Genomic DNA, 14,008 nt, shown 5'->3' on the forward strand with positions numbered 1-14,008 from the left:
TTTCTGTGATTCTTAGATGGTATTCTTGCCTTTTCTACTTATAAGTTATAGTGAGGCCACTGCATGATCGCCCCCATATAATTAATACTAATATATTCATGGAAAAAGTTGCATGTAAATTTATTTTTCAAGTCAAATTTTAAATGGTCTAAGTAGGGAGGAAACATAGGAAAGACCAGTTAGGAGGCTACTGTATTAACGTAAGTTGTGAGACAGTGACACTGTGCACTAGGAAAGCAGTGACAGAGATGAAAGAAGTGGAGACACAGAAGTAAATCTGATTGGATTCACTGACAGATAGGATATGGGGAGTGGAGGAAGAGGTCTGGTGTCGAGTATTACTCCTATGTTCCTTAGCTCACACAATTCAATAATGATGGTGCTATTCACAGAGATAGGTAATACTGAGGAAGGATGAGGGATTTTTGTTGGAAGGTGGGGTAGTAAAGAGTGCTTAGGAGGAGCAGATTATTAATTATGTGTTGAATGTGTTGAGTAATATCCAAGTGCCTTTTTTTTTTTTTGAGATGGAGTCTTGCCCTGTCACCCAGGCTGGAGTACAATGGCGCGATCTCAGATGACTGCAACCTCCACTTCCCTGGTTCAAACGATTCTCCTGCTTCAGCCTCCCAAGTAGCTGTGATTACAGTTGCTCGACACCATGCCCAGCTAATTTTTGTATTTTTAGTAGAGATGGGGTTTCACTGTTTTGGCTAGGCTGGTATCGAACTCCTGACCTCCTGATCCATCCCCATCGGCCTCCCAAAGTGCTGGGATTACAGGCATGAGCCACTGCACCCGGTCTTAAAGTGCCTCTGACGTGACTCAGTGAGGATATAGAGCTGACATAGAGATTTAGCATAGAGCTCAGGGCTAGAAAAATATATTTGATAGCCATCAGCATATAGATGGTCAGTGAAACCCTAAGCATAAATGACACTGCTTAGGAAGAGAAGATATAGAGAGAAAAGAAAAATAGGCCTTAGGAAATACCCTTAATTAATGTCCAGGAACATGAGTCTATAAAGGCCAGAGAGGCTGGGCACAGTGGCTCACGCCTGTAATACTAGCACTTAGGAAGGCTGAGGCAGGAAGACCTTGAGCCTAGGAGTTTGAGGTTACAGTGAGCTATGACGGCGCCACTGCATTCCAGCCTGGGCGAGACTGAGACCTTGTCTCAAAACAAACAAACAAACAAACAAACAAACAAAACCAGACAAGTGGAAGAAACCAGAAATGTGAGAGACGATGGTGATGGATGACGCATATGGTAACATTAAAAAAAAACACTAATGTTAACTATGTACTAATCACTTAGCACTTATTGATTTATTTAATCTTCAAACTAACCCTATGAAGTATTATTATCCCCATTTTATTTATTTATTTTTTGAGATGGAGTCTTGCTCTGTTGCCCAGGCTGGAGTGCAGTGGCACAATCTCAGCTCACTGCAACCTCCACCTCTCGGGTTCAAGCAATTCTTGTGCCTCAGCCTCCCAAGTAGCTGGGATTACAGGTGCCCACCACCATGCCTGGCTATTTTTTGTATTTTTAGTAGAGACAGGGTTTCACCATGTTGGCCAGGTTGGTCTTGAACTCCTGACCTCAAGTGATCTGTCCACCTCAGTTTCCCAAACTGCTGGGATTATAGGCATGAGTCACCGTGCCCAGCCATTATCCCCATTTTACAGATACAGAGATGGAGGTGCAGAGAACGTTAAGTAACTTGCTTTCAGTCACATATCTAGTAAATGGCAGAGTCAGAGCTGAAATCGCAACTCAGGCAATTCCAAGCCAGACTACCATTTAACATTTACTATCTTCATTTTCTTTCCTCCTTCCTCTTTCCTAATCACTTCTCTTTATTCTTTCACTGATCCTAGGTTACAGGCCTGCCTGTACTCTTTGATACACTGAAGACAAAAGAAGTGTGGTTGCTCACTATTATGAAAGATTAATTCTAACTAGTTTCCTCATTTCCATAGTTGCTTTACAACTTCTTCAAGGTTTTCTACTCTAGGTAATAGAACTGGAAAAAATTTTTGGTAAGGTATTTAAATATCACAAAATCCATCCATTTTAAGTGTTCGATTAAATGACTTTTAGATTTATCAAGCACAGCTGTAATCCAGTTTTAGAACATTTTCATCATTCCAATAAAATTCCTGCTGTCCATTTACAGTTAATCCTCATTCCCACTTATAGTCAGACAACCACTAATGTACTTTTTCTCTTTAGAAACTTTGCCTTTTCTGGACATTTGATACAAATGGACTTAAGTCTCTGGCTTATTTTACTTAGCATGCTCTGGAGGTTCATTCATGTTATAAATTCTGCATCAGTAACTTACTTTTAATTGCTGAATAATATTCCACTGAAGAGATATAACACATTTGGTTTATTCATTCACTGGTTGATACACATTTGCACTGTTTCTACTTTGAAGCTGTTATGAAAAAAATGCTGCTAGTGAACAAACATACAAGTCAAAGTCTTTGTGTACACATGTATTTTCATTTCTCTTGGCTAGATACCTAGGAGTAAGACTGCTGAATCACATAACTCTATGTTTAATATTTTGAGGAATCACTCAACTGTTTTAAAATGGTGGCTGTACTATTTAAATTCCCACCAGCAATGAGGGACCCTGCTTTTCCACATCTTCATCAATGCTTATCATTGCCTTTATGATTAAAGCCATCATAATGGGTGTGAAGCAGTATCTCACTTGAGCTTTGATTTGCATTTCCTTAATGATTGAGTATATTTTCATGTACTTATTTGCCATTCCTACATATACCTTCTCTGGTGAAATGCCTATTTAAATATTTTGCCCACTGAAAAGCTAAGTTGTATTTATCTTTATTAATGAGTTGTAAGAATACTGTGACTTTAGTAAGTATTCTTTATTTGCTATTATCTTTTAAGCCACACTGCATTGTCCTCACAGCTCCCATTCCTCCCAATGTATTTGCTTGTCAATAAATAAACTATGTCTAGAAGAACACACAAGAAAGTCATAGCACTGGTTGCCTCACATACCTTTATGTAACTTCTGAGTTTTGAATCATATGTAATAATTACTAGACTTAAATCATGTCCAGTATGTAGATCTTAAACCAGAGTTATAATGCAGGTAGTCCAAAGAAAATGCTATAAGAAATATGCTTCATGATAGAGAAATTATTTGGCAGAAGCTTTTCCCTTTCTCATATCTACTGCTCTATGAACTAATTTGCAAGTGTCCAATCCCCAATTTTCTCCATCTTCTAGATTCTCCCTCTAACTTACATTAGAATGACAAGAATGCAATAAACAAATCACAAACAGCAAAATTGTAAAAAGTGGTTTTGTTCTTTCTTAAATGTGAAATGGCACCTTCCTTTGGTTTACATTTATAAACTATCAGAATAATGCAACTGATATAACTATTATCATAACAAAAGGAAGCAATAAGAGATTGGATCATAGTAGCAGACAGTCTGCCCTAAATCCAATAATATGAATAAAAAGTTTTGTACAGATACAAGAAGCACAAACAAGTTTCCAACCTGAAAGAAACTTGTAACAGTAATGGAAAATGAGGATTACTATTAATAAATGGTAGTACAATGAAATTCAAGGTGAACGGCATTAAATAAAATAGAGGGCTAATGTATATTATAATACAAATAAAATAATCAACTAGAAAAAATGTGACTATTGATTTAGAATATCAAAACCTGTCAAATGCAGCAAAAGAGTAATAATCAGAATACAAGAAAGATGGAGGGAAAAGAACTAACTGTAACTAAAGCTATTCAATTAAAAACAAAACACTGCCTGTTTAAAAATAATTTAAAAAACAGACCATAAAGAATTTGCTTAAGGACAAAACACAAGTAAAAACTACAGGAGAAAGCCAAAAGGGTCATAGTAAGTAGAATGCTACATACATCAATACCAACAGAACTGAAAAGGAGCAAAAAAATACTGCTTTTTTCCTGGCCCTTTCAAAGGGCCAGAAAAAGAGAGTCCGTTGCAAAAATGAACACATTCTTTAAATCGCAAATATTTGACTTATACTGGCTTAAGACAATCATGTTAAACTGCTTTTAGGATTATGACTATCACATTTTACTTAAACTGTCTACTTAGCAAATACATGTTTCTACATATTTCAGATTCAGATGTACTAAATCCAAAGTTCCTCAGATATTAAAAAAGCCAGACATGGATGAAAACGTTTTTTGAAAGAACTCTTTCTTTGTAATCTCTTTCAGCTGAGTTTTTGGGGAAGGGGGGATACTCACTCCCTGATCTCCAAATAACCTGCTTTAATGGCTAGTTCTGCATTTTTCAGTTGAATGCTTTATTTCAGTTCCACTTTATTGTTACACAAATTTTTCACAACTTACATTACTTTGACTATTAAATTCTAATCATAGCTGGCAGGTGGTATACTATGATCACCTTCCTTTACAACTTCTTGTTGTCCATGGAGTTAAAGGTTATCTTTACTGTTTTGTTCATTCGGTTTTCTGGGTACATATGACGTATCCTCAGTTTCTCTCCTACTGTGTAAATTTCCTTTCCCTTCAATACATTCAGAAACAGCAAGTATTCTGCTGACTTCATCTTCTTGGAATTAATCTCTCCTGGAATCCTCTCAATAGTTCCAATATGGACTGGTTGCTTTCTCAGGATGTCCCTTCATCTTTACTCTGCAGTTTCGCTCATCTCTTTCTCTTGTATTATATCACCTGGGTCTTGAGTCCCAAAAATTCATTTTTCTTGCTTTACATTTCAATTTCACTTGAGTATATGCTTTAATAGGTTCCAGAAAAGGGTGCATGAGAAAAACGTATTTTTGAGACTTTGCCTATCTAAAAGTGTCCTTATTCCACTCTCAGATTTAACACTTTGACTAAAGGCTAGAATGGTATTATAAAAAATATATCTGGTCTTTGTTCACTTGTACCTGGCAGAGAGCTTCAAATACCCTTGGAATTTCTCAAGCGATAGGGGTGTGTGTTATGCTAATAAGGCAACTCAGGGTAGGCCACCAGATAGCAAGAGGATGGGTGGCTGTCACCATGTGATAAGAGAGTTAGAACTTTGGGCCAGACTGACCTCCAGGGAGAGAAGGAGGCTGGAAATTGAGTTTAATCCTCCTGTGGCCAATTATTTAATCATGCCTACAGAATAAAATTCCAATAAAAATTATGGATACCAAAACTCAGTGTAGCTTTCTGGTTGGTGAATACACTGAAGTACTGGAAAAGGCAGGGCACAGTGGCTTACGCCTGTAATTAACACTTTGGGAGGCTGAGGTGGGCAGATCACAAGGTCAGGAGTTCGAGACCAGCCTGGCCAATATGGTGAAACCCCATCTCTACTAAAAATACAAAATATTAGCCAGGCGTGGTGGCGGATGCCTATAATCCCAGCTACTAGGGAGGATGAGGCAGGAGAATTGCTTGAACCAGGAGGCGGAGGTTGCAGTGAGCCAAGATCACGCCATTGCACCCCAGCCTGGGCTATAGAGCGAGACTCTGTCTCAAACAAAAACAAAACAATGAAGTGCTGGAAGAGTGACATGCCTAGATTCCACTAGGAGAAAGCATGGAATCTCTGCACCCCCATCCTCATCCCTACCCGCTTCCCTAGACCTTGCCCCATGTGTCTCTTCATTTGGCCATTCTTGATCTGTATCCTTATAATAAAACAGTTAATCCTAAGTATAGAGCTTTCAGTGAGTTTTGAGCCATTCTAATGAATTAGTGAATGTGAAGGGGTTGTGGGAAACCTAGAATTTGTAACCCACTGGGCAGAAGTGTGAGTGGTTTGGAGATACCCAACATTTGTGGTTGGCATCTGAGGTGGGAGCAGTCTTGTGAAGGAATCGGCTCTTAACCTGTTGGGGCTGTGCTAACTCTGGGTAGTTAGTCTCAGAATGGAATGGTATCACAGCTCACTCACACAGGGGTGGAATTTATAGACAGCTTGGCAGCAGTCCTGGTGACTTGGGGACACCCAAAACTTGTGGCTGGTGCTTGAAGTGGACAGTCTTGTGATTGACTTTGTCTTTTACCTGTGGAGTTGACTCTAACTCTGGGTAGTTAGGATCAAAACTGAACCCAACTTAAGAGACTTAGTTCCATGTCTCTTCAAAAAAAAAAAAACAAGGTTTTAAGAAATTGCTACCCTACTTCCCAGTTTCCAGTGTTATTAGTTACAAATGTAAAGGCATTTGTATTCCTGTTCCTTTATGTAAAATTTGTTTTCTCTTCCTTCCCTAGAAGGTTTTTAGAATATTCTCTTTATCCCTAGTGATCTGAAATTTCCTCATGATGTGCCTTAGTATAGGATTATTCTCATACATGATATTAGATACTGGAGAGACCAATTTTTTGGAAAGCTAAGCACCTTGTTAAAATTTCTGTGAAATCTTGATTTATTTCTCTAATTTCCTGTCTCCAGTTTCTCCATTTTCTTTTTAGAACTCCTTTTATTTGGATATTGAACTTTCCTAGAAGGATCTATACTGTCTGGTAGTTAGTGTCCACTCATACTTAAGGGCGGGCTATCTATGAAAAAGTTAAATGAAGCTCTATATCTGAAGAATGGATTTTGTCAACTATAGTTACCCTGTAGGGTGATCTAGGTGGGTTGTTTTGTTGGTGAATTTTTCCATGTAAGTCTCTTTAAGTTTCTTTTCTTGGGTTAGTCACGTTTCTTCTCATTTTTTTTTCTCCCTTTTTAATGTTCTCTCAGCAGAACCAGGGCGAGTCACATTTCTTATAGAAGTTCCTTCCAGAAACTTGCCTGGAGATTATAAGCCTGGATGCTAGCAGGGGTTTCAGCATTCAGTAGGTAAATTTTCATGTTAACTCAGTTTTTTGTATGATACCCTCACCTTCAATTAAACAAGGCTGACCCCTAACCAAAGACCCTTTGTTGAGACGGGGAAACCCGTCTCTACTAAAAAATGCAAAAAAACTAGCCGGGCGAGTTGGCAGGCGCCTGTAGTCCCAGCTACTCAGGAGGCTGAGGCAGGAGAATGACGTAAACCCAGGAGGCGGAGCTTGCAGTGAGCTGAGATCTGGCCACTGCACTCCAGCCTGGGCGACAGAGTGAGACTCAAAAAAAAGAAAAAAAAAAAAGACCCTTTGTTTACCCTCTCCACCTCTCCAGAGGAAAAAGCTCTCATCTTTTGCTGGGATTGGAAAGGAGCAGTCACCTAGCTACGCAGGATTGTAGTGAAGTTCTGGAACTCCATCTGCTTCTTAACAGAGTTTCAAGTATCTTCCTGCTTTTAACCTTTTTTTATTTTTACATCCAGAGGTGTCTAGTTGCTTCATGACTTTTCATTTCTATTGCTGCCTTATGGGTCAACCCTCTCTGATATGCTAGAATGCTGTCACTTGTTTACCTGCTTTCCAGAGCCGCAGATTTTACTGTGGTCACCTTCCCTGGTCTTAATGCCTCTTACATTGTATCCTTTCACTATCATTTTAATGGGGTTTGTGGAGTAAGCACAGGTAAATGTGTATTATCAAGTCTTACTATGGATTACCCATAAAAAAGTTTACTTACTGGATAATAGCCAAATTAACTATCTGATTACATGTAAATTGAAAGCTAAGGTAAGGTATCTATATTTACAGTTCTATAAATTTTAACTGCCTAAAAGATAAAATAAAAAGTAAAAAATTTTGATAATTTAACTTCACAAAAAAAAGTTATGGTATTTAAATTCTCTGAAAGAACATCTATATTCCAGTGGTGCCACATTAAATTATACACATTTTCTTTTTTTTTTTCTTTTTTTTTTTGAGACGGAGTCTCGCTGTGTCGCCCAGGCTGGAGTGCAGTGGCGCGATCTCGGCTCACTGCAAGCTCTGCCTCCCGGGCTTATGCCATTCTCCTGCCTCAGCCTCCCGAGTAGCTGGGACCACAGGCACCCGCCACCTCGCCCGGCTACTTTTTTGTATTTTTTAGTAGAGACGGGGTTTCACCGTGTTCACCAGGATGGTCTCGATCTCCTGACCTCATGATCCGCCTGTCTCGGCCTCCCAAAGTGCTGGGATTACAAGCTTGAGCCACCGTGCCCGGCCACACATTTTCTTTTCTTAGACTAACTACCTATTTTTATACCCACAAACAAGAAACGTAATTTACTAACCTCTGCTTCTGTTGCTTGGGACTGTAAAAGCTGTCGTATACGAAGTATGTCCTTTTCAATTTGCTGAATTCTGGCTATTCTTCGCTAAAATAAAACAAGAAACCTAATTAGTTATGTTTTTATTAATAATATTAATATAAATAATCATACTATGGCTACCACTTAACAGCTCAGGGTTATGCCAAACCATTCTTATTTAAAAAGCCAGACATATAAATATATTCACCCTTTAATAACAAATTGGGTTCAGTTCAATTTTTCTTTTCTTTTTCCTTTTTTTCTCGAGACAGAGTCTCACTCTGTTGCCCAGGCTGGAGTGCAGTGGCACGATCTCAGTTCACTGCAACCTCTGCTTTCTGGGTTCAGTGATTCTTCTGCCTCAGCCTCCCACGTAGCTGGGACTACAGGCACACGCCACCATGCCCAGCTAATTTTTGTATTTTTAGTAGAGATGGGGTTTCACCATATTGGCCAGGCTGGTCTCGAACTCCTGCCCTTGTGATCCGCCTGCCTCAGCCTCCCAAAGTGCTTACAGGCGTGAGCCACTGTGCCTGGCCCTGGGGTCAGTTCAATTTTTAAAAATACATCTGACTTTATTCAACAGATCTCTAGATCTGCTTAGTAAAACTGTGGAAATACAAGTCATATATCAAATCGTATGTTGCATGAATTATGAAAATTGACACAATACACATTGTGAAAATTTATTCTCAAAAATATTTCAGCAAAGAAAAAATTATACCTGCATTTAATCTTTTATATTAATCCAGACATTAATACAATATAATAAATTTATATAAACATAGTATACCAGTAAAGGGAAACAACATCTGATTTGTTTTAATAAACATCAGGATACCCAACCTTTTTGGCACCAGAGACTGGTTTCATGGAAGAAATTTTTCTACTGACTGGGGCGGGGGAGGTCTCAGGATAAAATTGCTCCACCTCAGGTTCTCAGGCATTACATAGATTCTCATGAGGAGCCCGCAACCTAGATTCCTCACACATGCCGTTCACAAGCGAGTTCATACTCCTAATGCAGCCACTGATGGTGACAGGAGGCAGGGCTCAGGTGGTAATGCTTGCTCGTGGCCTGGGGGTTGGGGATCCCTGGTTTAAACAGTAGGCCCAACTCTTCTCCAAAGTTACTTCTGTCATAAGTTAGTAGTATTTTTCAGCCTTTCCAAGTACCTAACTGTGGCTAAACATTATTTTTATCTCCAACACTAGGATCAAAAAGAGGACAGAGCTTTTGCTTTTCCACTATATGGAAACCATCAAGTGGCCACAAAGCAGTAACTACAGGCTGAACCACATGGAATGGAAACAATGTGGGGAATATGTTGTGTGTTTTTTTATAAAGCTAAACTTCATTTTAACTTTTATGAATACTAGTGAAAGTGGAAAAAACAAGTCACTTATGAATAAAGACTTTGCAAATCTCTCATAAAGCTAGTTTATGACAAATCAAACACATAGGTTTTAAAAACAAGTAATGACAATGTACCATTTTCTGTAATAATTCTATAGTTATTGACATCCTAATATTGAGAAATAAAAAATTATATTATAAAAGTAAACTGTTTCAATAAGGAGGGATGTGTGTCAGAAGCTAGATGGAATAGTTTCCAAACATTTTTCAGTTATGTTCTCCATCAATAAAAGATTTCGGAACAAACATCACCCCCAACAGATAAATATTAAAAGTACTATAGCAATTAGCTTTAAATATATAGTTATAAAATGTTCATATGAAACTTACTCTTTGATCACATCTAGTTTTACTTAAATATAATGCCTTCATGCTTTTCTTACTACCATAGTAAAAATGTTTATTGCTATTATCCAGCCTTATGAAAAACAAAGAACAGAAAAACTCAAATTTTAAGTTGTGCTCACTGGCCGGGTGCAGTGGCTCACGCCTGCAATCCCAGCACTTCAGGAGGCCGAGGCGGATGAATCACTGGTCAGAAGATCGAGACCACCTTGGCCAACACAGTGAAACCCCGTCTCTACTTAAAAAAAAAAAAAAAAAATTAGCCGGGTATGGTGGTGCGTGCCTGTAATCCCAGCTACTCAGGAGGCTGAGGCAGGAGAATCACTTGAACCCAGCAGGTGGAGGCTGCAGTGAGCCAAGATCGTGCCACTGCACTCCAGCCTGGGCGAGAGTGAGACTCTGTCTCAAAACAAAAACAAACCCCCCAAAATAAAAAATAAAACAAGAAGCTGTGCTCACTGTCCCAAATTAATCTATCTTAATTTTCTCCCTCTTTTCTTTCTTTTTAACAATATAACTATGCCGATTCTCTATCATGATTCTGAAAGTAGTAAACTTAAGGTAAAAAATATTCTCAAGCCAGGCACCATGGCTCTGGCCTGTAATCCCGGCACACTGGGAGGCCAAGGTGGGCAGACTGCTTAAGCTCAGGAGTTTGAGACAGCCTAGGGAATATGGTGAAACCTTGTCTCTACAAAAAATACAAAAATTGGCCAGCCATGAGGGCATGCGCCTGTAGTCCCAGCGACTTGGGAAGCTGAGGAGGGAGGATGGCTTGAGCCTGGGAGGCGGAGGTTGCAATGAGCTGATATCGCGCCACTGCCCTCCAGTCTGGGAGACAGAGCCAGACTCAAAAAAATAGAGAAAAAAAAAAAAAAAAAAAAGAATATTCTTTAATTAACAAATCTTCCCATGTCCAATTCATAGTATGAAAACCGTCTGAAGAAGAAATACCCGTACTTTTGGTAGTTTTCTAAAGATATTGCAAAGATGAATGATCATTTCTATAACCAGGTGGCAAATACTTCCTAGCTTCAGAGAAAGAGCCAAGCTACATACAATTACTGAATTTCTAAATTGGATTGTCTCCTCCCTTTCTATATAATCAGTTTCTATATAATTAGCTCCCTTCCATCAATACAGTCCTAAATAAAAATTTTTAATATTTAGAGAATGAAAACAGGAAATTATATCTCCTACTCCTCTCCATTTTACACTACATTTCCATATTGCCAGTATCTCACTAAATACTGAGGTCATGTCTATGTCTTGATGTCCAGTGAGGTGGATGGTTTCTGACATGACATTCCTTGTGCTTCTGTTTCTAATATGAAAATAGAAGAAGCCACTACACCTTGAGTATTCCTAATCCCTATCCCTAATACAAAAATCCAAAACCCAAAATGCTCCAAAATAGGAAACTTTTGGAGCACCCACACGGCGCTCAAAGGAAATGCTCACTGTAGCACTTCACGATTTGGATTTTTGGATTAGGGATGCTTAACCACTAAGTATTTCTTTCCTTTTTCTATATGACAAGAATATTTATGAAATTATGTTTAACAACAAACTGTTCAGGAGTATGGACTTGATATGACTTTAGAAAAAAGCAGTTCCTTAAAAACTTCAATAGTAACACAGATTCAGGATGAGTCTCCACAAATTAGAATAGAAGGTAAATCCCTTAACTTGATAAAGGGCACGTATCAAAAACCAGACTTAACTGTGAAATTTTAAAAGAATTCCCTTTAAAGTCAAGACAAGAAAAAGAAGACCACTATCATTGTTTCCATTCAAAGATATATTAGAGTTCTTAATACAACAAAAGTAAAAACACTGTAAGGACTGGAAAGGATAAACAATGTCATCATTTGCGAACAATATGGCAATGTATAGAACCTTAAACCGGCGATGATATAATAAAATATTTCAGGAAGACTACTGGATACTTTTTACTTAAATGTAATTTAGTAATATAATTAAAGAAATTCCCACTTACAATATCAACAAAAACTGTAACATATCTACGAATAATTTTTTTAAATGATATGTAAGACCCCTGTGGAGAATTTGATAAAACGTTATTGAAGGATACAAAATAAAGCCTAAATGAATAAAGAGATATAAAATTAATAACAATACCTAATAATTTGTTTACTATGTGCCAGGTTCTCAGTGCTTTTACATATATCAACTCATTTAATCCTCACATTTTACAGTTTATCAATATGTGTATTGTACTGACAAGAGAACTGAGACAGAGAATTTACCTAGGATCACAGTCTTGCTAAGTGACAGGTTTGGGATTTGAATATAGAAGGTTTGGTTCCAGAGTCCATCCTTTCAACCAAGACTAAATAGTATGAAGGTCTGATTTCTCCTTAATCTATAAATTTAATGTAATTCTAATCAAAAGCCCATGAAGCTTTTATTTGAATTAGAAGCTGACATTAAAGTTAAAATGGCAGAGTAATAAGGCAGAATACTACATTTTTAAAAACAAAGAAGGATTCACCCAACTGGGTATCAAGATTTATAAAACTGCAGCAAATAAAAAATGTGGTATCAGTGCAGGCATGGAGAAGCTAAAGTGGACTAACAGAAGAGAGTCCAGAAATATCCAGCTATATAAACTTGATATATGATGAGAGATGACATCACTCATCGATGAGGAACTAGTGTGGTATCCAATACATGATAATGAGAAATTCAGTTAACAACATAAATATATGTATACATGTGTGTGTATGACTATACATAACTACAGATACACACATGTATAAATCAAGTGTATGTAAATAAATATGTATTAATATATAATACACATACACACATATATAATATACATATAAGTTAGACTCCTGCCTCCACAACATACATAATAGCAAACTCAAGATGAATTAAGGAGCGAATACAAGATTACCTTTATGACTTCAGTATAGGAAAAGATGTATAAATAGGTCACAGAAAGCACAAATCTGGCAATATAATTAATTGAGCTTTATTATAAAAGCTTATTTTTGTTATCATGAGGCCAATATAGATAACAGAATTGGTGGGGAGGAATTGAGATATATATTATCTACAAAGGATTGGTATCAAGGGGATATTAAAACATCTCTCAAACACATGAAAACAAGACATTTAACAATAGGGAATGATCAAGGGATACGAAGAAGTAACTTAGAAAGAAAACTCCAAAATCTAATAAATATATTCGAGATTCAACTTCAGTAGCTCAGGAAAATATGAAGGTTAAGATGACAAAATGTTTCATTGCCCACTGATTGTTAATTAGAAATTCTGACTCACAAGTGATGGAGAAGACATACAGAAACAAGAATTCTCACATACTACTAGTAGAAATGTAAACTAAAAAGATCACTTTAAGAGCAATTTGGTAAACACTAATTCAAAACACTCACACCTTATGACCAGCAATTATGCTTTTAGATATATATCCTAGGGCAATGGTTAGCAAACCAGGGCCTGCTAGCCATCTGTTTTTGTAAATTTTCACTGGCACACAGCCATGCCCATTTGTTCATAAATTATCTATGGCTGCTTTCTTGTTAAAAGGCAGGGTTGAGGCTGGGAGTGGTGGCTCATGCCTGTAATCTCAACATTTTGGGAGGCTGAGGCAGGTGGATCACCTGAGGTCAGGAGTTTGAGGCCACACTGGGCAATATGGTGAAACCCCGTCTCTACTAAAAATACAAAAATTAGCCAGGCATGGGGGTGCACACCTGAAATTCCAGCTACTGGGAGCCTGAGGCACAAGAACCGTTTGAACCTTAGAGGCGGAGGTTGCAGTGAGACAAAATTGCACAACTGTACTCCAGCCTAGGCGACAGAGTGAGACTGTCTCCAAAAAAAAAAAAAAAAAAAAAAGGCAGGGTTGAGTAGTTGCAAAAGAGACCATATGGTCCACAAAACCTAAATATTTACTATGTGGCCTTCTAAGAAAAAGATTGCTGACTCCTCACCTAGAGAAACTCTTCCATGTTTGTTTACAAGACAAGAAAAAGTATGTTTATCAGAGCTGTTTTTAACTGAAAAA

The 14,008-nt window shown here is 37.9% G+C and overlaps 2 protein-coding genes across 16 annotated transcripts in view; both read right to left on the reverse strand.

The window, feature by feature from the left end:
• The window catches only part of SRP19 (signal recognition particle 19), an 823,764-nt gene that overhangs the window by 104,409 nt on the left and 705,347 nt on the right, over nucleotides 1-14,008 (reverse strand). The gene's annotated exons all lie outside the window — the stretch shown is intronic.
• The window catches only part of APC (APC regulator of WNT signaling pathway), a 143,417-nt gene that overhangs the window by 48,350 nt on the left and 81,059 nt on the right, over nucleotides 1-14,008 (reverse strand). For all 15 annotated transcript variants that reach the window (XM_050793029.1, XM_050793026.1, XM_050793021.1 and 12 more), the window contains one exon: nucleotides 8,169-8,252. In XM_050793029.1, the coding sequence (XP_050648986.1) occupies nucleotides 8,169-8,252 (84 nt within the window). The remainder of the gene's footprint in view (nucleotides 1-8,168; nucleotides 8,253-14,008) is intronic.

This window comes from Macaca thibetana, chromosome 6 (assembly GCF_024542745.1).
Source record: "Macaca thibetana thibetana isolate TM-01 chromosome 6, ASM2454274v1, whole genome shotgun sequence".
Classification (NCBI taxonomy): domain Eukaryota; kingdom Metazoa; phylum Chordata; class Mammalia; order Primates; family Cercopithecidae; genus Macaca; species Macaca thibetana.